This window comes from Augochlora pura, chromosome 4 (assembly GCF_028453695.1).
Source record: "Augochlora pura isolate Apur16 chromosome 4, APUR_v2.2.1, whole genome shotgun sequence".
NCBI lineage: Eukaryota > Metazoa > Arthropoda > Insecta > Hymenoptera > Halictidae > Augochlora > Augochlora pura.
The window spans coordinates 3,284,733-3,306,589 of NC_135775.1; the positions used below are offsets into that span (position 1 = coordinate 3,284,733).

Consider the following 21,857-nt stretch of genomic DNA (forward strand, 5'->3'; position numbering starts at 1 on the left):
ACGATTACTTTTCTTGCCGCAATTATTCGTCGCCCCCTATCTCTTTCTCTCTCTCTCTCTCTCTCTCTCTCTCTCTTTCTCTCTCAGTTTGTTGCAAATTGTGAGATAATTCATACTGTTATTTCTCACGGTGTTAATTTTTATTTTGATGCTGGTAGCGTGATTTTATTTTAACCCTTTAGCGATAAGAAATGTGGACTTCGTAGTCCTACGCCATTTAAAATTCTTTAGCCGAGCATCAGCGACGTATTTATACGTCATTTGAGTTTCATACATTTGCAAAGTCATCATACTCGCCTTATAAAATTAATAACTTTTATTATACATATTATATATCATTTTGTTACGCCATTCTTTGCACTGGTAGACGGTCTTAAAAATTCTAAATAATTTTGCCGAATTAGTAGATTCTTATTTCTTCTCGATTTTTATTCTCCCTTTTACATGTGAAATCGAAGTCTTGTTATAATTGTTATCACAATTAAAAAACAGCATAACTTTTCGTCAAAAGAGATTCGAGGAAAGATTGCCCTGCTCGACGAAAGTCGCGATAATTAATGAACTCGATTAAAAATTCGGTATACCGAAGCTCAACTAAATGCCGCGCGATGTAATACGCCCCTCCTCCCCGCCCCGCCACCCCCCCCCCCTTTTCACGCTATAACGACACGGGCAAACGTAATTACAGCGGCAAGTCTCCTCCTTTCTCCCTTGGTCCCGACGTTTCAACCGACGACGTACCCCGTTGATGATCAACGGTTAATTGATTCCGTCGTATTTATATTTCCGGAGCAATATTATGTTTTAATTTTGCCCCCGCGAATTCGGCTTTTCCATCGAAAAAGACAAACGGGTTTCGGAACGGGCGAACGGGGAGGAGGGAGGGGGGCCCGGTATCTGTTTACCCCGGTTAGATTAAATTGTATCGATGGGGGGGGGGGGGGGGGGGGGGGGGAGGGGGACGGATAACCGGGTTCTAATTTGGTGGAGCGGCCACGTAAATTCTACCCAATTTATAATATTGCTGGTAATTAATACTGCCAATAACAGGGCAAATATTTGCCGGAGCCGCGGTTCAATCTAAACGCCCCGCCGAATTCGGTTAATGTATCCTATTATAAGACACCGTGCAAAACATCGTGTTCGACGATCGCGATTAAACTACACGCGTGTCGCGATACACAACATGTACATAATCTGTTGTCTCTATGGATAGAGTCTATATGTCTCTCTGATGTATAGAGACATTTTTTGAAAATATCTCGAGATTGATGATTTTTTTCGTAGAATGAACAGAAGAATCGATCTGTGTAATAAAGAAGATGCATTTTTATTTAAACAAATGATGCAATTGTTAATTGTAGATGCACTGTTGCGTCTAGGAAAAAATTAAAGGCCTACGGATGTAGGGCTCTTTGGACCATTTATCTTTCTCCTTTGGCGTTTTTTCGTAGACGCAATGATAACGGAGTTATGGCTTGTAACAATTGGACCACCCTGTATTATAGAGTATTTATACACGCACCCCTTTCTACTGTATAGAAAGAGAGAGAGAGAGAGAGAGAATAATAATTGCCACCGAATACCATTTCGACAACATCCTCGAGAAAATATTGTCTTCTAATCTTCATTATATAAATAAATAAAAAATATTGAAAAGTAGAATATTCAACTGTCTTCCGTGAAGGTCAAAGAGGACTCTGGTTTTTGGTATAAAATAAATACAAAATGTTTTCGCAATGGTACAACGGTGGTCGCGTAATTAAATAACGTAAGTGTCGCTTGATTATTAACTCGCCTAATCGATGTGTTTTCTATCTAAAGGTGATATCGGGGAACACGGCCGCCCCGGCGATAATGATCGGCGAAAGAGCAGCCGCGTTCATCAAAGCGGACTGGGGCGTTGGCGAGACGCAATGGTACGGGCAGCATTACCACGTCCATACCCGTATGGGCGGTTATAGCACCCCATGGAAAAACTCAGCCCCGCGGCATGCCAATTAACGATTAGTCACTAGCAATATTTGCCATGTTCCGTAGTTCCCGTTCTACGATCGACAACTCGCTGGATCTATTGCTATGGGGGATCAAATACGTCGACTGGGACCAGGGCGCCTGGTAAAACCGAGAATCCCCGACGAATCTAGTCCAAGATACGCTCCGGCGAGTTTGCGCGGCCTATCGTGTCGGGCCGCGGAGTTAACCCGGTGCCAAGAGACGGCGCGGCGTTTAAGTCACCAAAGAGGCGAGCCACCAACGGATCGGAGACGCGCGCGCGCGCGCGCGGCTCGCCGGCCTTTCTCTTCGCCGCCGCCCCGGGATCCGCGTGAGATCCTCAACTACTATTACCGCGGACGATCGGGGGCCGATCGAAGCGCGTGGAACGGAACTGCCGGGAACATTCGCATCGGACGTCATCCAGCCTTCTCTTCTAATTCTTCCTTTAGCGTTAGATTATTCTTATGTATCGCGCTGCTGCGAAATGCGTGGTCGATTAGTCGATCAATTCTGGCGGAGATCTCGATCTACAGAGCTACTTTGTCCTTTTAAGCTACTTTATCGTGCGGTTTGGAAGATTCAGTGACGTTTAACTAATAAGTCGAGGTTTTTAGATTGACGATTGTTTAATTTATAATATTTTATAAAGTTAAGAAATTAATTAAAATAGATGAGTGATAGAATATTTCGACTGTGGGAAGTCCTCACAGTCTTCGAGATGTTCTGCTCGTTTTAGATTGACGATTGTTTAATCAGCTATGAGCTCCGAAAGTTAAGAAATTAATTAAGATAGACGAGTCATGGAATAGAATATTTTGACTGACGGAAATCTTCACACTCTTCGAAATATCCTGCTCGGTATTTCATATTTTCCATCGGTCTTTTAATATAATTATGTGACACGTGACAAGTTCAAAAAGTTTCCTATTATCCCTATTACCCTATATTTGACACAGGATAACTTTTGACCTGCCACGGTTTCCGTGTTCTAGTAAAACAGAATATTTTCTACGAAGCTTGCTTTAAATAACTGCGAGAAGATCATTGTCCTAGGAAAAACAGTTTCGAAGTAATAATTAATTAAAGAGGACCGCGACGTGGCTAGAAAGTGAAATATAATTCTGCACAATTACATTTGAAAAATCCTTTTTCAAATCGAAAATAGCGATGGAAATCTACTGAAATTTATCGTTTACTATATAGAAAAAATATTGAATTATCAATAGCTAAATATATAAAATTATGTCAATTAATGTTAGCCAAAATTCAAATAATAATTCAAAAATTAAAACAACTTGTCACTGAATTCTTTAAACCGGACCACTGTAAACTATCGGATATTTATACAAGAAATTTTCGAAAATTTCCTTCCAAATAAATTATCTCTCTCAACAACGCCAAGTTCAAAGCACCGTAACAGATCAAATTCTTCTCACGTTCTTTCACACTCCAACCTTTTCTTCTCTCGCATGAACGCATAAAATCCGGGGCTAATGATCGCTAGCAGATGATTTACGCACGGATCACTCGTATCTCTTGCGATCTCGAGCGCACAGAATCGTTCCGAAGAAATTACAAAATAAATCCGTTGCCACGGTTGTATATTATGTGTCGCTTTGTGCAAAGAATAACGCGGCCGATGATTTGCTGGTTTACAAGCGCGCGAAAAGCGTTTGGCAAACGAAGTCATTGTTGTGTGTGTGCTCTCTCCCGCGAAGGGGGCGCGCTCGGTAATCCGGGCACGTCCACATTTATGTGGCTAAGATTATCAAAAAAAAGCGAGTGAAGAATTCTGTTGTACGCGGCCGACAATTGTCACGATTCCTTATCAACGGTGTTTTACGTAATTTCAACTTTGTTTACCGTTCGCTGCACCGGGACCAGATTTCTGCTTTTATCTCGCGCGCCGCATCCCCGAAAGTTCGCCGATCTTTAACCTCTTGGGCACGGCTCGATATTAAATAAAGTTTTTCCTATTTAAATAACTAAATTACCGTTTTTCCTATTATATTCTTATATAGATATATACAGTATTAATTAGATATTATTATTTTCTTAGTGTATTATACGTACACAGTTTCATTTTTATAGTTTATTTTAATAATTAATAATGCAATTGAGTGTAGCACGAAGCATTCACGAAAGATGCTATAGTAGCGCGTCGTGCCTAAGAGGTTAACCCTTTGCGCTCGAAGCCATTTTAACTATAAATCTGAATTAATTTTTGCTAGTGTACAATATTCCAATTTTAAGCGACGAATTGCATTTTATATATAAGATATTAACTCTTGCGATTCGTACGACCAATTTCATTTCCAACAATCTTTCTATTGTTATTTATATTATTAAACTGTTATACTATTTATGTTATTGAACCTTGTTGCTGTAAAAATTATTTCAGAAGCTGAGAGAACAATTTCAGCGGTGCCTCAAAGTTACCAATCGAGTGCAAAGGGTTAATACAAGCGAAAAGGGTATAATAAGCGAATAATCGCTGTTTCTAAAATTACTCCTCGTTCCACGCCTGCTATACAATAGAACGTATACAATAAAACGTATACGATAAAACGTATACAATAAAACGTATAGAATAAAACGTATACAATAACACGTATAGAATGAAAGGTATACAATAAAACGTGCAAAATAAAACTTATACAAGTAAACGTATACAATAGATCGTACAGTACAAACCGAAAGAATCGACGCGAAATTACGTCATTTCTGTCAACAGCAAAGAGCAAAGACCTTTGCACAGATATTAGATGTATGTATATCTAGGGATCGTCGGCCGCGATAATGCCGGAACACATGAAATTACACGCGATAAATCAGCGGGCGTTAATTATAGCAATTACCGGGCGGCGTTACAACACTTTCGTATACAGCCGATGCCGCGAAACGGCGCAAGCCTAACGCGCTCTCGAAACGAACGAAAAGTTCTTCCAACTTGTTGCACAGACGATGCTCTTCCTCATCTCCTTGCGACGCCGCGGCTCCTTATACAATATTGTGCGATAGTCCGCGACGGATATCTGCGCAACGCTATCACTACGGTTACGCTCAGACCTTCGCGGACGGCGTTAAACGCGTTTCCGATACCGTTTGTCATTTACGAGCCGCGATATGACGTCGCCGGAGAACGGCGACTTCCGAGCTGCTGCGAGAACGCGCCGACCGGGGAGCCTGAGATAGAAAACGCGTCGATCGGAGAGCCTGAGATACAAAATGCGTCAGAAAGTGAAACAGAGATCCTAATTCCACGTTCTTGGATTGTTAACGAAGAATTGGGCAGTAATTGTTAATCAATACTTACGAAAAGATCTCGACGGCTGCCAAAGCGGTCAAAGACGCGTTTTACGATTTGCGGCTTTATGAACTATCATTATTGGTCGCCCGATCAGCTGTCATTACTAGCCGCTTGCGATCCTAATTTCACGTTCTCGATTTATCAACAAAGAATCCGATGTTAATTGTTATCTAATACTTACGAAAAAATTACGGCGTCTGCCGCTATGTAACTCTCATTATTGACCGATTGATCGGCTATCATGCACCCGATCAGCCGTCATCATCGGACGCCTGACTTCAACTTCCCAGGACTAGCCAATAGAAGCGACGCGAGCGTAATGCGAGAGGCAACGCGGCGAACGCGTAGCCCGCCGATCGCCAGCGCGGCGCGAGACTGTAAATCAAAATATTGTAAATAAATAGTTTTTATGGCAGACCATATCAGGCACGGAGCAATCCTTCATTCCGTCCGACGTGACAAGGTTCCTCCCCCTTGCGGGGAGGCGACCACGTTCACCGTACGCACGTACATCGAACGTGTAATTTGTCAATACCGCGAAACGCTAGATAACGCGAGACACTTCGCGTACAATTACAAGCCGCTTATCGTCTTCGCACCTGTCCCCGCCGCCCCGACTCGCCCCGGCGAATTTCGCCGCGCGTATAAAAAGTAAACGGCGCGGAAAGGTCGTCAGTCGGACGAGGTGCAGTTTACTGGCTTCCGTGATCATACACCATGGTACGTCACCCCCTTTGATTCTCACCGCGAAACGTCGCGATACGGTCGAATGCTCGTCGCGTTGACTTTCGCGAGGGCGGGACTATACTGTACTATACTCGGACGGAGTTTGAACAATCGATGGATTAATGACGGTATTTTTAGTACTAGGGTTTCGATAAAACATTGTAGAAAGCGATGGAAATGTTAAGGGATGATTTATGTTAATTTTAATTTATGTTAGTTTTAATTTAAAAGTTGAAATCTGAGTTTTATTTGTTTGATGTAATAAATTGGATGTAGCCTGATTTAATTAGGTGTTGTTGTAAAAATTGCGAAATTCATAGGGGTGGTTTTGTTTAATTCTGTATTTAACAAATTTTTAGAAATTAATTTTTTATTATAATATAACTGAATCTATGAGTTATGCTAGTTTGATGGAACATATTTGGTTTGGGTTGCTCGAGTCAAACATTGTTGTGGTATTATAATAATATAAGAATTAGTATAATATACACTTGTATAATATACACAAAATTCTATAATCACAAAATTTCCGCAATTAAATGTTTTTTACCAGAATATTATTTAATTCTGGGTTGTACTTAATTCAGAAAATAAATTGCATTTATGCTGATAGAAGACTGTTGTAGAAATTGCAAAATGCAATAAAAATTCCAAGGGGTGGTTTTCTAAAATTGTATATTCGCCGAGTTTTCGCCGGTTGATCTTTTTACCAAAAAAATAGTTGCACTCATTTGATGAAACAAATTGGATTTGCATTGTTAAAATCAGGAAACTGTTGTGTATTACGCTCGAAATTCCCAAGGCGGGGTTTTACAAATTGTATAATCGTCGAATTTTCGTAACTGAACCTTTTTACCAGAAAATAGCCGAACTCCGAGTTGCACTAATTTGATAACAAATTGGATTTTGCACTGCTTGAATCGAGCACAGTTATATAAAAATTGTAATATATATATATATATATATATATATACATTCCAAGGGGTGGTTTCGTAAAATTCTAAAATCGTTAAATTTTAACAATTGAATTTTATTACCAGAAAATAGCTGATCTTTGAGTTTCACTAATTTGACGAAATAAGTTAGATTTGTCTTGCCTAAATTATACATTGTTATACAAATAACAAATTACAATCACATTCCAAAGAGGTCGATTTTTAAAGTTCTAAAAGTCTCAATTTTTCACACATAAATATTGTTACCAAAAAAATATCCAATCCCCAAATTCCACTAACATGATAAAACAAATTAATTTCAAACTCTTATTAATAATTCCTATTACAAAAATTATAAACAATCCTCGATCTTCCAGAGGGTTCCTTCTAACCTCCAAAAACCCTCAAATTTAAAACGAACATTCGCAGCAGAACCTATTCCATACATCCTCTTTCCAGCACCGTAACATCGCGGATCGGATTCGAGCTGTTTGCGAAACTATTTTCCAAACAAATTTTTTACATTTTTCTGAAAAATCAACTTCCCTCCACCGGTCTCTGTTTTTTTCCCCGCGAAACAGCAGCGTATCCTCGCAACGTTATTCGGAGATGTGCAGACATATCGCGCGTTGCATTTCCGCGGATTTTTGTATTACACAAGAAAAAAAAATAGAAAAAAACAGCCGACATTCGAAAGGAGAAACTATTGCAGAGTTTGAGCGCGTTCGGTGGTATTGCCGCGCCGCAGTGCGCCAACCCCTACGTCGGCGGACCCCAGCTGACCAACGTCTGCACTGGTGGCAACGCGTCGCTGTTCCTGACCGTGCTGAACGGTCTGCTCATCGCCTCTCCGGAGATCGGTGACGTGTGCGGCCGTATCAGGACGATTAAAAAGCCGAAGCTCTCTTACGACTTCATCGTAGTCGGCGGTAAGTCATTTAAACAATGCCAATTGAAGCCAACTAACACGTTCAAAGCCGACAATTAGCTGCTAAAATCCTCACGTAAAACGAATTGTTTTAAATTCGAATTTATTGTTGCACAGCTGGGGCAGCAGGACCAGTGGTAGCATCGAGGTTGAGCGAGAACGACTGGTCGGTATTACTGGTGGAAGCCGGTCCGGATGAACCGGCGGGCGCAGAAGTACCTAGTAATCTTCTGCTCTATCTCGGTAAATAATTCGCCATCAGTAAAAATTTATTCCTCCAAATTCGCGGAAGTATTAACCTAGTGTCTGGTAGGTGGCGAGCTGGATTGGAAGTATCTCACCGAGAACGAGTCCTACGCTTGTCTAAACAACGGCGGTAGATGCTACTGGCCACGCGGTAAGAATCTCGGTGGTTGCACGTTGCACCATGGTATGGCGTATCATCGTGGCCACGCCAAGGACTACCAAAGATGGCTGGACGCTGGCAACGAGGGATGGGGCTGGGACGACGTACTGTGTTCATTAAATTGAGGAAGAGTATAATCTAGGAGATAGAAAGCTTCTTATTGTTAATGTGTTGCAGGTGTTGCCGGTGTTCAAGAAGTCGGAGGACAACCAGGAGATCGGCAGAGTTAGTGCCAAATACCATGGTGTTGGAGGCCTGATGACTGTCGAGAGGTTCGTATTGTCTTAGGTCAAGTCATAAATATATTCTGATGCAGTTGTTATATAGTTGCTATGAATCCCCTGCTTTGTTACATCTTTCAGTATTTCCACTTTAATTATTTCCTTAATGATTCTAGTGTCCCGATTGCCCTTTTACTTTTATTCTCAAAGTTCGATGACTGGGGATTCAAATTTTATTTCGAATTAATAGAACTGAGTGACAGCTATATTTATCAAATTGTGCGCGAAAAGTTCGTCGCCAGTCTGGCTCGTCGTTATATAAGGGGTTAAATAGACAAGGGTTTCATTAAATAGAGAAAAGAAGAAACTAAATGTCTGCCATAGTCGCAATTTATGGCTCGATTTAATACATGGCTCGATGAAGGAGACAGTGAAGGTGTTTGACGCAGTTTGCTGGTCTGCGAACGATGTTTTCTTTTAGGTTCCCCTGGCACCCTGACTTCGCCAATACGGTTATGAAAGCAGCCGAAGAGACTGGTTATGGAGTGACACCTGACATGGTCGGCGACCAGATCACCGGTTTCACGATCGCTCAAACGATCAGCAAGAACGGCGTCCGACAAAGCTCCTGCTCCTCGTTCATCAAACCGTTCAGAGATCGCAAAAATCTGGACGTGATCACCAACGCTTTGGCTACCAGGATTCGTATTCTTAACAGGAAGGCTCTCGGTGTCGAACTCGAAGTGGTGAGTGGCTGTGTTGAACCTTTAAGTTACGTCAAGATTGTGTCAAGTTTATTTCAAAGTCCATGCCAAGATTGTGTCAAGTTTATTTCAAAGTCCATGTCAAGATTATGTCAAGTTTATATTAAAGTCATGTCAAGATTATGTCAGGTTATGTCAAGTTCTTATCAAAGTTATGTCAAGATTGTGTCGGGTTTATATTAAAGTCATGTCAAGATTATGTCAGGTTATGTCAAGTTCTTATCAAAGTTATGTCAAGATTGTGTCAAGTATATATCGACGTTACGTCAAAATTACGTCAAATTTATATCAATGTTACGTGAATGCGATATCAATTGCCATTCTCGAAACTCATCCGCGATTGTTAAATTTGCCCCTATGTATAATATCCAACCACGAATCTCACACGTGGTCTTAACACAATAACATGTTCACACAGGGCGGACTGAAGCACTACGTTCACGCGAGGAAAGAGGTAATAGTATCAGGAGGATCCATCAACAGCCCTCAGCTGTTGATGTTGTCCGGTATCGGACCCAAGAAGCACCTGGAGTCGGTCGGTATTCGCACGAAGGTGGACCTACCCGGCGTGGGCGAGAACCTGCACAATCATCAGTCGTTCGGCATCGATTTCACCGTGGACGTGCCGAAATTCAGCGAGCTGAACGAGCAGAGCGCTGAACAGTATCTGCTGAACCAAACAGGTCCTCTATCGGGCACAGGAATGGCACAGGTGACGGGCATCGTGGCGTCTAATCTGACCACTCCGGACGATCCGGACATCCAGATCTTCTTCGCTGGATTCCAGGCTGTGTGCAAGAGCGCGTTTGCCGATTTGAGGGACAGCTCCACGAGAATGCCTGTCAGGTTCACGTCCGTGAACGTGCAACCGCATAGTAGGGGTAAGTCTTAAGAACGTCTAATTACGTCCAGTTTATGATGTCTAACACAGAACGTTTCTGGATCTTCCTATATCGTTTCTAAGACTTTGCTAAGTCATTTGAGACGCCTTAAAGCTATTCTTGCAATACATTATAGAATCAGATGAACGATGATCCTCTCTACCCGCAGGTCGCATCTTGCTCCGCAACAAGAACCCTCGCAGCCACCCGAAGATCTGGAGCAACGACTTGGGCTGCGAGCACGACAGGAAGGTGGTCGTCGAAGGCATCAAAGTGATAAATAAACTCGCCAGCTCGGAGGCAATGAAGGCCGCCGGTTTGGAAAGAGACGACATCGTTATCCCGCAGTGCTCTCAATACGCGATGGACTCTGACGAGTTCTGGCACTGTGCTATCACCTACAACACCAGGCACGAGAACCACCAGAGCGGCACCTGCAAAATGGGACCTGCATCTGACCCCATGGCGGTGGTCAGCCCGAGATTGAGGGTCCACGGAATGAAGAATCTCAGAGTGGCTGATGCCTCTATCATGCCTCAAGTGAGTATAGCGTATGTTTTGTACGTGGAATTAGGATTTGTGTGGAGGACGGTGGAAGAGTGACGGTGACTTTGTGTTTGACAGGTGGTGTCCGGTAACCCTGTGGCGGCGATCAACATGATCGGTGAACAGGCGGCCGCTTTCATCATAGAGGACTGGGATGGCAAGAAGGATTGAATTCGTATCGACACATCTGACAAATGATAGTACCTAAATATGATTATCCCTCGAAAATTGGAACCTTGATAATTGCGCACGAATAAAATTGTTTGACTTGCATTAAGAACTGGTTTTTATCATCCTTTGACATCGTTCGAGACATCCGTGCCTCCTGATTCTATTCAATATTTATTGCTGATCGACATCGACGAATTGCGGTCCTAAATATTCCTATAATATTATAAAAATGTAAAAATAATTTATTCGATTAACTCTTTACTGACCCGAATTCTGTACATGATTAAAACGACTATAAATGACTGAAACACTTTTTCTCAATTTTGCAATTATTTGAACGATAACGATTTGCAACAAAAATTTAAAAAATGTGCTTTCGTAATTCTCGATTATTTATACGCATTCTGAACATTTCATCGAGATCGGTTGACGTTGTTGCGCGAGTCGCGAAGAATTAAAGATCGTGAGAATTCCAGTTTTTTCACGGATCTCGATCAAAAACAATTTTTATATCTTTCAGTGGCTGCAGCTTGACTGTGCGTCACGCGATTTCAATGAAATTTTCATTACGCGTGCATGTCACCGTATGTTATCGAAACGCATTGTCTAAAATTTTGTTGTAGGGACAGTTAAAATAAATTGAAAAACGAGAGCTCCTTCTTTGTAATTTCAAGTAATAATAAAATTAAAATATTGTGTTTCGGTCATTGGAAACTAGTTTCTTTAGCATTAAAAAATTGTATCATTTAGCCTAGTATTGGATACGTTATTGCTAGTTTTATTTTATTAATCATAAATGCAAATTCCAAATTTTTATGCAAAATAAAAATTGCTAACGCTAATTACAATATTAAACTACTACATAGACATCTCTTCTTCTCTCTAATTGCATCATTGACTCAAAAATAATAAAACAGTATTTTCGAATCCTTAAAACATTTTCACTATTTCCCATCTGTTCTACTCGATTCTTCCATAAATGCATAAAATCCGCAGTCCGACGATCGCATCGATTTCGCGTTAGATTCCATCGTTGTTCCACGTGTTCCGCGCCGTGTCTGAGAAACGCAAAGAGAGTTCAGGAAGACAGTTGACTACCGGCAAAGGTGGCAGAAACACGGAAGAGACGCTACGATAATGCAACCTCGCAGGCGTCTTCGAGACACCTAATGGTGTAAAGTGGAGGTTTGGTTCGCTAGGGGGTTGGGTCGAGCGTTATAAGAGAAATCATTACGAGCACGTCCGAGTGTCTTAAGTTATTCCGTAAACGGTGCTTATCTATTCCGGGGTAGTCGATATAAAGTAAAAGTTCTCTCGCTTCGACGACGACGACGACGACGACGACGACGACGACGACGGTGAGGTACCGTTCGTCAAACACTGAAACTCGAAGACCTTAAGCCCCTCTTCGCGGGAGATTTCCCGAGAATCTCGAACTCCTAACTCTTGCATTCGAAAGCGAATACATATTTGCTCGGAGACGAGGCAGAGGCGCTTCGTTTCCGAGGATTCCAGAGACCAACGACTTAAAACCGACGACCAAAGACCGACGACCAAAGACCGCCGACCGACGACCGCCGGTCTTGGAGAGAACAGAGTTTATTGTTTAATACTTAGATGAGTCCTGAGAAAAAGACATTTATTTACGTTTTTTTATACGCTGTATTAAAAAAGTTACGGTGTTGAAAAAGTCACTTGGAATTGAAGGAGGAGGTTATTTGAAGCAACTTTATCCTTTACAAAAATTTTCTACTAGCCATTGTTAAGGAGTTATTAAGGAAAAATAGTGACCAATAGGAGGCGAGATGAGCTGGGGCGTGGTAGTCGAGCCAATAAGCGGAACTGGGCTGCGTCAGCGCGTTGGCTCGGCCGCCTCGTGCTCGTCAAGCTCTTCTCTCATTGGTCATCGTTTTTCCTTAATAACTCCTTAACAATACCTAGTAGATAATTTTTGTAAAGGAGAAAATTGTTTAAAATGATCGTAGGAACATTGTTCTCGACTGTGAATGACTTTTGAGACTGTAATTAAGATTATTTATTTATCAATAAATAAATTTACACTCAAAAAGAATTTAAGACACCTCCCTAAAATTTCGTCTTCGATCTCGACGAATTCTCTTCAGCCCGACCCGAGCCCGGCCCGTGATCGCGTTTCGAGCCTACGGAGGAAGGTCGCGCGGCCATAACGGCGGAACTAATTTCGTCGATCCGTTCCCGAAGCGCAATAAAACGTAATAACGCGATTTAATTAAAACTAATAACAATCCCGAAGCGCTGAATGCATCCGAAATTGAAGGACGGCCACTCGCCAGATATTGTCTGGCAGGATGATTAAGAGAAAGGGGAAGCGGCTGAGGTGGAAAGGAGCGGAAGAGACGGGGTAGAAAGAAACGGCGAAAGAGAGAGAAAGAAAAGGCGAAAGAGAGGGAGAGAAAGAAAAGGCGAGAGAGAGAGAGAGAGAGAGAGAGAGAGAGAAAGGCGAAAGAGAGAGAGAAAAGGCAAAAAATAGAGAAAGAAAAGGCGAAAGCGAGAGAGAAAGAGAAAGGCAGAGAAATAGAGTGAGAGAGGGGGGGAGAGGGAGAGGTCAGGTCGCCGAGCCGAGAACCGCGAGAACGACGGCGTAGCTAGGAGAGGCGCTCTTGACCTCCTTGGGATCGCGCGCGGCTCGCGCTTACACGCTCGCTCGCTTCCCGGACGCGCGAGCCGGCTTTCAAGCCGCATCCCGATTTCACGACGCATCGCCCGACCTCGCTGCCTGGTCGACCGGCTAAACCTTCTCCCGGCTAAATGCGCTCTAACAACGGAGCGAGACCGCGCGAAGAAACCGATCCGCCATCGAAACGCAACAGATGCCATTGTGTTTCGGCGATGCCTCGCTCGCTTAGATATTTACGAACGCCGATCGTCTTGTCACTGGTTACTGGACCAGCCAGCCATCGAAGAACAAGGTACGTCAATGATACATCGATGACAGTGTCGGAAGACGTTTAGAATGGGATAGGGTTGCGTTGGCGTGAGGTCGACGAGAGCCGCATTCCGGTTTCTCGTATACATTATAAAGACGCCGTAGTTGCGCTATGAGACAGAAATGTATTAGAACGCCTTTCAACATGGATTATATTTTTTAGAATTTGATCAAGCGATTTGAACTCTTTAGGAGGTGTTAGAGCGATTTGTTCAGTCGAACATGGCTGTGAAATTATGTTGAAGTAGTAACAAAATTGAGAAGCTCGTGTATAATAACAAAACGGTATCGCAGACACTGTAATCTCGAACGCGACCACGTGCGATCCACGACGAACGAAGATCGCGGAGAATCCTCCGCTGATAAAAATATATCAATCGGCGCGGTTCGTTCGGGGAAAAAAAAATGAACGAGCGGGTGGCGGAAGCACCGGTGGCGCCCGAAGGAGATCGCGAAAAGAGTTGAAACATCGGGGGAGGAGGGGGGGAGGAGGAGAGGGCGGGTGGTTGGTGGTGGAGAGAGAACGGGAACGCGGGCTTTATGGATTTCAGCTTGAAATTTCTTTGCGCGGAAGGGAAAAGGAGCCCCGTGGGCCGTTGACAGTCGTTAGCAGGTGCTCGAGAACTATCCCTTTGAGTGGCCGAAAACCCCTGGAAATTACTTCGTCAATGGAAACTAATTAGTACAATTCGGGGGAAGGAGCACGGAACGAGAAGTTCTTCTTGTTGCGCGGTCGGCTCGAGTGCTGACGCGATGTATACATATATACGTGTACGTGTGTAAGTATACGTACACGGCCCGCCCGTGTACACGTTCGCTCGATAATAGCCAACACGCGAAAAAGGTTGGCGTCGGATAAACAGAGACGAAACGAGGGAAACTGAGGGAAAGGGGTGAACAGAGGATGAAGAGAAAGAGGAGAAGAGAGAAAAGTGGAGAGAAAGGGGTGAATGTTGGATGAAGAGAGAAGAGAGAGGAGAGAGGAGAGAGGAGAAGAATGGAGAGAGAGGGATGAACAGAGGAGAAGAGAGAAAAATTGAGAGAGATGGATAGAGCCAGAGAGAGAAAGAGAGAAAGAGAGTGAGAAAAAAAGATAAATAGAGCAAGAGAGAGAGAGAGAGGGAGAGTGAGAAAAGGATAGATAGATAGAGAGACAGTAAGAAAGCAAGAGGGAGAGAGAGAGAGAGAGAGGGAGAGAGTGAAAAAAAGATAAATAAATAAAGCTAGAAGGAAAACAAGAAAGAGTGAGGAAAAGACAGATAGATAGCCAGATGGAGAGCAAGAGAGAGAGAGAGAGAGAGCAAAAGAGAGAGTAAGAAAAAGGAAGCTAGAGCGAGAGAGGAAAAGCAAGAGAGGAGACAGAGTCAAAAAAGGTAGATAGAGAGACCGAGAGCGGAACAGCAAAAGCAAGAGAGAGAGAGAGAGGGAGAGGGTGGGAGAGAGAGAGAAGCGGGAGAGGAAAGAAAACGGGCTGCACCGGGAGATATGGGACTGCGAAGTCGACTGCGAATACGTTAATCCGTGGAAAGTTTATGCATTCAGGGCAACGAGCAAAGTAGTCCTTGATTTCTGCTTGCCTTACGGTGAACCGCCTGCTTTTACATTCACTCTGAAAATGGCAGCTGCCTGGGCTCGGTCTAACGCTCCCGGAATATCGCGTACACTCTGCTGCTCGCCTATTTGCCGAGGCAATTCCAATGTCATCGGAGTTGTTCGACGCGCCTGCTCTCGCCTATCGCTCCCCCGCATCGACGTTTCTTGCGAAACTGTTCCCGGGATCTCGCTATCAGCCACCCCGACCTGGCTCATCCGCGACTCGACACCTTCTCGGCCCGACTAGATTTTGTCTAGACTCGAAAAACAATTTCTCTAAGCCGTTCGCGACGGTAACTGTGAGTATTTATATAGGGTTGACTTGGTACTAGGACATTTGAGGTGTGGGAAGGTACAAGGTGTGCTTAAAGGAATTTTGTAATTATATATAAGTATAAAGTGTTATAGATATTAGTAGAAGTATATTTATTTATTCAATACGAATGAGGATAGATTAACGCGACGATAAATGCAGCTATTTTATATTATAGTTTTATATAGGTATAAAAATAATAATGGTATATCTATTGTAATTTTTGAACAGGGTTATTTGAATATTTTCTGCAAGTGGTAACAGATATATTGAATAAATAGTATTTTTGAATAAATGTATCTTTATAAATTATAAAATTGGTGAAGGTTTGTGTTGAATAATACATTTAGGTAACTATTGATGCAAGACTAAACTATAAAGAATATATATATTGTATGGCATCAGTGACGTACTTAAAATTCTGCGGATATCTTTTGACCTTATGCAGGTTCAGACAAAAGCATTCCCGCTTATAAGATCGCGGCGTTTCGCCAAGTGTTCTGCATCAATTAGTGCGTTCTACTATTAACAGTAGCTGCAAGGTCGTAGCTTTTTACACCCTGTTTAAAACTGCTCCGCATTAATGAACGCTTTCCGCTAATCGTTGCGAGATCGTAGATTTTTGCACAACAAGCAGCTGTCATTCAATCTACGATAAAATTGTCGATCCGTAGAACGGTACAAATTATGGCTCGATCAATAGAAATCGAAGGATAAATTATAGAACGATCATTCGTAATCGAAGAATAAATTATGGCTCGATCGATCGAAATCGAAGGATAAATTATAGAACGATCGAAATCGTCTATCCGTTAGCGCAGCAACGACGACAGCCGGTCGGAACGCGGCGAGATTTCGCTGAACGGAAACGCGACCGGCACCACTCGTTTTCGGCACGCAGCGCGCGGTTTATCAGCGGCTTAATCGAATCGAGAATCGAGCGCGGCTTAAGCGGGTCGGTAGAGGGGCGTGGCGCGCGGGCCACTTGACGCAGATTTCGTCCAATTTGTCGCAAATTCAGCGGCAGCATTTAATTAGCAGCACGCGCTCGTCCACGGTAAGCGACACTTAATCCCCGGACGATCTATTAACTCGAAACTATGGAATTATTAAAGCAAATCTCCCTTCTAGCGGAGGAGGATGCGTCGAGGGGGGTGGCGACGGTCGGTGTGCGTCTGTTCGTACTCGGACTGCCCCGGGTTTCTCGCGCCTCCGACGGTAACGTCAACGGCCGGTAGCGCCTCGGCGACGCAGATACACCATTGTTCATTAATTATCGTCGGATCACTGCGCCGTAAAATTCCGAACGTTCGAATCGTTCGGCGTGACTGCAGCCATGGTATTTGTCGGGCAGAGGGGGGGGGGGGATTTAATTGAATCGCGACGCGGCCGGCCGAGCCGATCGACCGGACCCCCCTCCCCCCCCCCTCCCCCTGGACTGCTTCGTTAATTCGATCTTCATTCGAAGGTTGACGCTTCTGATAAAACTACGCTTCACCCTAGGAGTCGCACAATGTATCTTCTTTCTAGATGCTATATTGTGCGAGCCATTTGTGCTCTGTGCTTGTAAGGAGGAATACGAGGCACGTGTTTTCAGGTTTCTCGGGAGACGAAACTCGTGGAGGGACGATGTGTTCTTTTGGAAGGGAAGCTAAGTGTTCTATACATATAGCATAGTATATAAAATAGAGATGATATACATGACAGAGCATGGAAATGATATATGAATATATATTATAGTATATATAACAATTAAATTAGAAGTAGACTAATAAGGAATAAGAAAAAATTTCTTTATTTTTTAAAACGAAGATGTCGAGTTCAGAAAATTGGAAATCGGTTTTTAGAATTTTCTCAAAATAAATGATAAAATTCCGCCTCGATCTTCGTTGAATCAGCTTCACTCGTCGCTTCAAAAATCATCGCCGTCACGAGGTTAGATTTCCGCGCCCCGGCCGGACATTCGAAACGCGGATTTGCGTCCGTGCCGCATGTAAAGCAGTGCCGTGTACAGGGGAAATAGTGTATTAAAATCAACGTCGGTCGTTGCCATCGAAAATCGTGTCGAGGAGAGAGACGGCGACGACGACGCGTAGTGGTCGTCGGGGAGCAAATTGGCGGACTTGGATGGCGCGGGTACGGCCCCGACACAGTGTCGGGCTATAACGTAAACAAATTATAAATAAAACATCGAAGATCTCGGAGAAGCGAGTAACAGCTCGACCGGGGACGGTGTACGGCCGTCCGCCTTGTCTCGTCGTGTCGGGTCCGTGTCGCGTCGAGTCCGCCCCCCCCCCCCCCCCCCCCTGCCGCGTCTCGTACCACCGTCGTCCTCTCTTGGTCGTCGACGACTCGTTGTCGTCGTGCCAGCAGCGTAACGACTGCTTTGAATTTCATGAGGGTGCGAATGAATTCATGGTGGGATGGCGGGCGGTTTACCCCAGAGACTCAACGACTTCAAACGCCTCCCATGACCCTGCTCGCTCTCTCTCTCTCCCTCTTTCTCTCTCTCTGTTTCTGTATCTGTCTCTCTTTCTCTCTGTTTCGCCCTCTTTATTCCTCTTTAATTCTGTCTCCCTTCTTCTCTCTATTCCTCTCCCTTCTTCTCTCCCCCTCTCTCTCTCTCTCTCTCTGTCTCTCTTTCTCTCTCTCTCTCTCCGTGCTCCGAAATTTACAGAAGTTCCCGTCTAATCCGGAAAATAACAACGCGATTCCTCCTCTCGACTCGAGCCGGGACACTCGGGGGGTAGCAAACGAACAGGCGTTTAAGCGCGGGAGAAATCATTTAGCCCCGCCGACTGTCATGGCCGATCGTACGGTCCCCTTTACCAAGGGGATGCCGAGATACGCCGTGAATGGATCAATTTGACCAACTCCGGGCGACTGTTTAACCTGCGATCGAGCGAAACGAGGTCTAACTATTTACAAGTAGCCTTCTTGCGCTCCGACCGTTTCTCAAGCGTTTAACCGTGGAACGACCCCATGGGGGTGACTGGCGACCCCGTGGCATTTTTAAATCAACTGCGAACGTGTCAATTAAAGCGTCGAGGTTCTACTTGTTTTTTTAGGTTATGCTCGATTTCTTTTATATTTTGGGAACAGTGAATGATGTTTCAATTATTACGATTTTATTTTGCTTTATATTTTTATATTATGTTTTGTTTTTGTTTTAGGGTCAGTACTAAATTTACTATAGCGTTCACTTGAAAGTTACTATCATTTTAATAAGAAGTATAAATTTAATTATTATAAATACAGTTTTATCTAAGAGATATTTTACTTTTTATTTTGTGAAACGCAACCCTTAAATATCTAAATTTTAATAGAAATAGCCTCAGGCCATTTTCACACTAAACGACATTTATTTAAAAAAAGCTCTCGTTTATCCGCTATCGGTGGAGATAGATGTATATAAAATATCCGTCGATAGGTTTAACGTTAAACTGTTGCCTGCCGTGCCCTTTTTCCAAAATATTCTCTCGATCTGCTTTGAGGCTTGCAGTTTAACATCGTACAGTCCGGCGAATTTATTTAAAAGATTGTAAATTTATGCGGCTGGTACGCTGCTACCAGACTGGACAAAATGACCGGTTTTTCAACTTTTCTTTTACAAACCCAGAAACCGGAGAAATATTTTCGTCAGAAATTTTTATGTGTAATAATAAATACGTGTACGTATAGTATAATTAAGTGCAAATACAGTATAGTATACAATAGTATAATACAGTATAATATAATATAGTACCGTATACAATAGTATAATACACTATAATATAACATAGTACAGTATACAATAGTATAATATAATGTAGCACAATATAATATAGCATAATATAATATAATATACAGTATATTATTATACAGTATATTAAAGCCGCTGTCATCGTCGAATAAAACGCGAGACAAGAACACAAGCGACTGCGTTGTACCTTGTTGACCTTGGCGCACAGAGACCATAGACTTACGGCAAGGCCTCGCGAAACTTTCGTAAACGATGCAAATTAAACAAACGTAAACTTTCCTCTTCTTGAAGCGCGACGCGCAGCGAGATTTGCGCGCGGCAAGCGGATACACAATTGCTCTTGCCTGGAAGTTAACGGTACGTTTTACATCTGCTAAAAACTTTCCGGGATCCGCGAAACAATGGGGTTGGTACAGCCGGTCGACCATAAGGGGGGGGGGGGGGGGGGTCAGAGATATATATATGTATATACACGAATAAAAACGCGTAAATTCGCGATTCCGCTCTAAGCACGTTATCCCGTTAGTGTGAAAACATACGCGCACCCGCGGCGGCGGCGAGGGTAGGGGGGGGGGGGGGGGCAACATTTAAGCCTGTACAAAAGAGAACCCCGACCACCGGCCGGCACCGGGCTCGCCGTCGAAGTTTTTTCAGGGTTTTTGATTTCCTTCCCTTTTTTTTCCTCTATTTTTTTTTTTTTTGCCAAATAGGATTTTCGACGGAAAAAATTGGGAGAAATTCCCGGGAAATGCGTTACGGTGTTCGTTACGTGATAAATTGTTTTTCGGAATTTTTCGCCTACAATTGGACAGAGAGAGCGAGAGAGAGTGAGAGAGATCGACGCAAAACCCGATCATGGCGGATGAATGGGAACTTCGAGCATAAAGTTATTTCTTGATAACCGATCAACCGGCGCGCGTCGTTAATTAAACTCGCTTCCTGACGGGTGGGGAGGGGGGGGGGGGCATTTTTTTCGGACCCGGCCTATTGATTATTACCGTCGCGGCAATTGCCGTTGCGGTAATTAATACGGGAAACGGTGGAGAACGGAATGTCGGGGCGAGATAATAATAATCGAAACTTCGAACTTGAAGTCCTGGAGGTGGGGGAGGGGGGGGGGGGGGGGGGAGGAGAAAATGGCGATGAAATCGGGCGAGAGTACGGTGTGGCTCGTGTTCGTAGGGCTCGAGGGGGGAGGCGGTCGACGGAAAAAGAAGTTTTCGACGGGCCGGTCGACTGGAACCATCGATTACGCAAAGTAGTCGAATGAAAGAGGGCATTTAATTGCCGGACGGGTTGCTGGGAATCGAACTAATCTGTCCATCAACGCGCGAGGGCCGCCCTACGCTAAAAACAGCAGCCCGACGTTCGGCGCTCGATCGATTCTGCCGAAAGTTTGTCGAATTATTTAGCGAGGCTGTGAATTCTAAGTCTAATGCGATGTATGGAGGACGAGAAAATTAAAAATAATGATTTTAGGCGGCATGTGTCATGTAAAAGAAATTACAAGGCAATCCATTGCATATTACATAATAATATTAATAATATTACTAGTAGTAATAATAATATTAGTAAGAATAATAATACTAATAACAGTAATAATACTAGTAATAATAATAATAATAATATTTACTTAGAAAGAGAAATATTTTAACAAATAGTCTGGACACGATATATCATAATTAATGTGCTAATCCTTATGCAAAATAAAAATTATCAAAGTGAGTAGTAAGGAACACAAGTAAAATCTCTTTTAATAATTGCAACAAGTTGTACCTAAGCTAATAATATCCTCAAATTATTTTAACATCTACACTTTCATATTTAATATATCCATTTTTCTCCTAAATGAATAAAATCCACAGTCCAGTCGTAACAAGTAAAATAACACAAATCCAAGTATTTAAAAATAAAATAAAATTGTCGATTTGCTATAATAATTGTAGACATTACCATTGAAAGAAATCGATTTGACCGACAATGCAGAAAAGTAAAAGCATCGGAAGTCTTTCAAAAATACTGCTCTATTATTTCGAATTAAATAATAAAATTCGAGAAAGGAGTGAATGTTATTGTATAATTTATTGTTTAATACCATGAACTCCGACAATCGCCAGCAGATGGCTAGGCTTTCTCGCTAGTGCCCGAACCTGCTCCGATTTCTATATATACGTTCTTCGAGCGTTCATTGAATATCCCCTCCGCGTCTAAGGCAGGGCCCGCTAGTTCGCCTTACTGATGAATCCTCTAGCGGGTCTGGGACGAAACGTGCTCTTCTTTCCCTTTCCCTTCGCTCTTCCACCAGCAGCAACAGCAACAGCAGCAGCCACGGCGTCGTCGAACTTGGTGACCTCAATG

The 21,857-nt window shown here is 43.1% G+C and overlaps 2 protein-coding genes across 3 annotated transcripts in view; both read left to right on the forward strand.

The window, feature by feature from the left end:
* Positions 1-4,373, forward strand: part of LOC144468278 (glucose dehydrogenase [FAD, quinone]) — a 34,688-nt gene extending 30,315 nt beyond the window's left edge. Inside the window, exons 9-10 of one of the 2 annotated variants that reach the window (XM_078177626.1) lie at positions 1,825-1,919; positions 2,041-4,373. In XM_078177626.1, the coding sequence (XP_078033752.1) occupies positions 1,825-1,919; positions 2,041-2,122 (177 nt within the window). In that variant the 3' untranslated portion in view covers positions 2,123-4,373. Of the gene's footprint in view, positions 1-1,824 lie in introns of both variants that reach the window. The other variant, XM_078177625.1, reaches the window with a different exon arrangement.
* A 1,545-nt stretch (positions 4,374-5,918) lies between these two features.
* On the forward strand, positions 5,919-10,988 carry LOC144468279 (glucose dehydrogenase [FAD, quinone]). Its single transcript, XM_078177627.1, has 9 exons — positions 5,919-6,028; positions 7,682-7,898; positions 8,015-8,140; positions 8,211-8,407; positions 8,481-8,575; positions 9,006-9,270; positions 9,707-10,169; positions 10,339-10,709; positions 10,794-10,988. Exons 1-9 carry the CDS (start codon positions 6,026-6,028, stop codon positions 10,884-10,886), a joined length of 1,830 nt encoding a protein of 609 aa, XP_078033753.1. The 5' UTR covers positions 5,919-6,025; the 3' UTR covers positions 10,887-10,988.
* Positions 10,989-21,857: the final 10,869 nt, after the last annotated feature.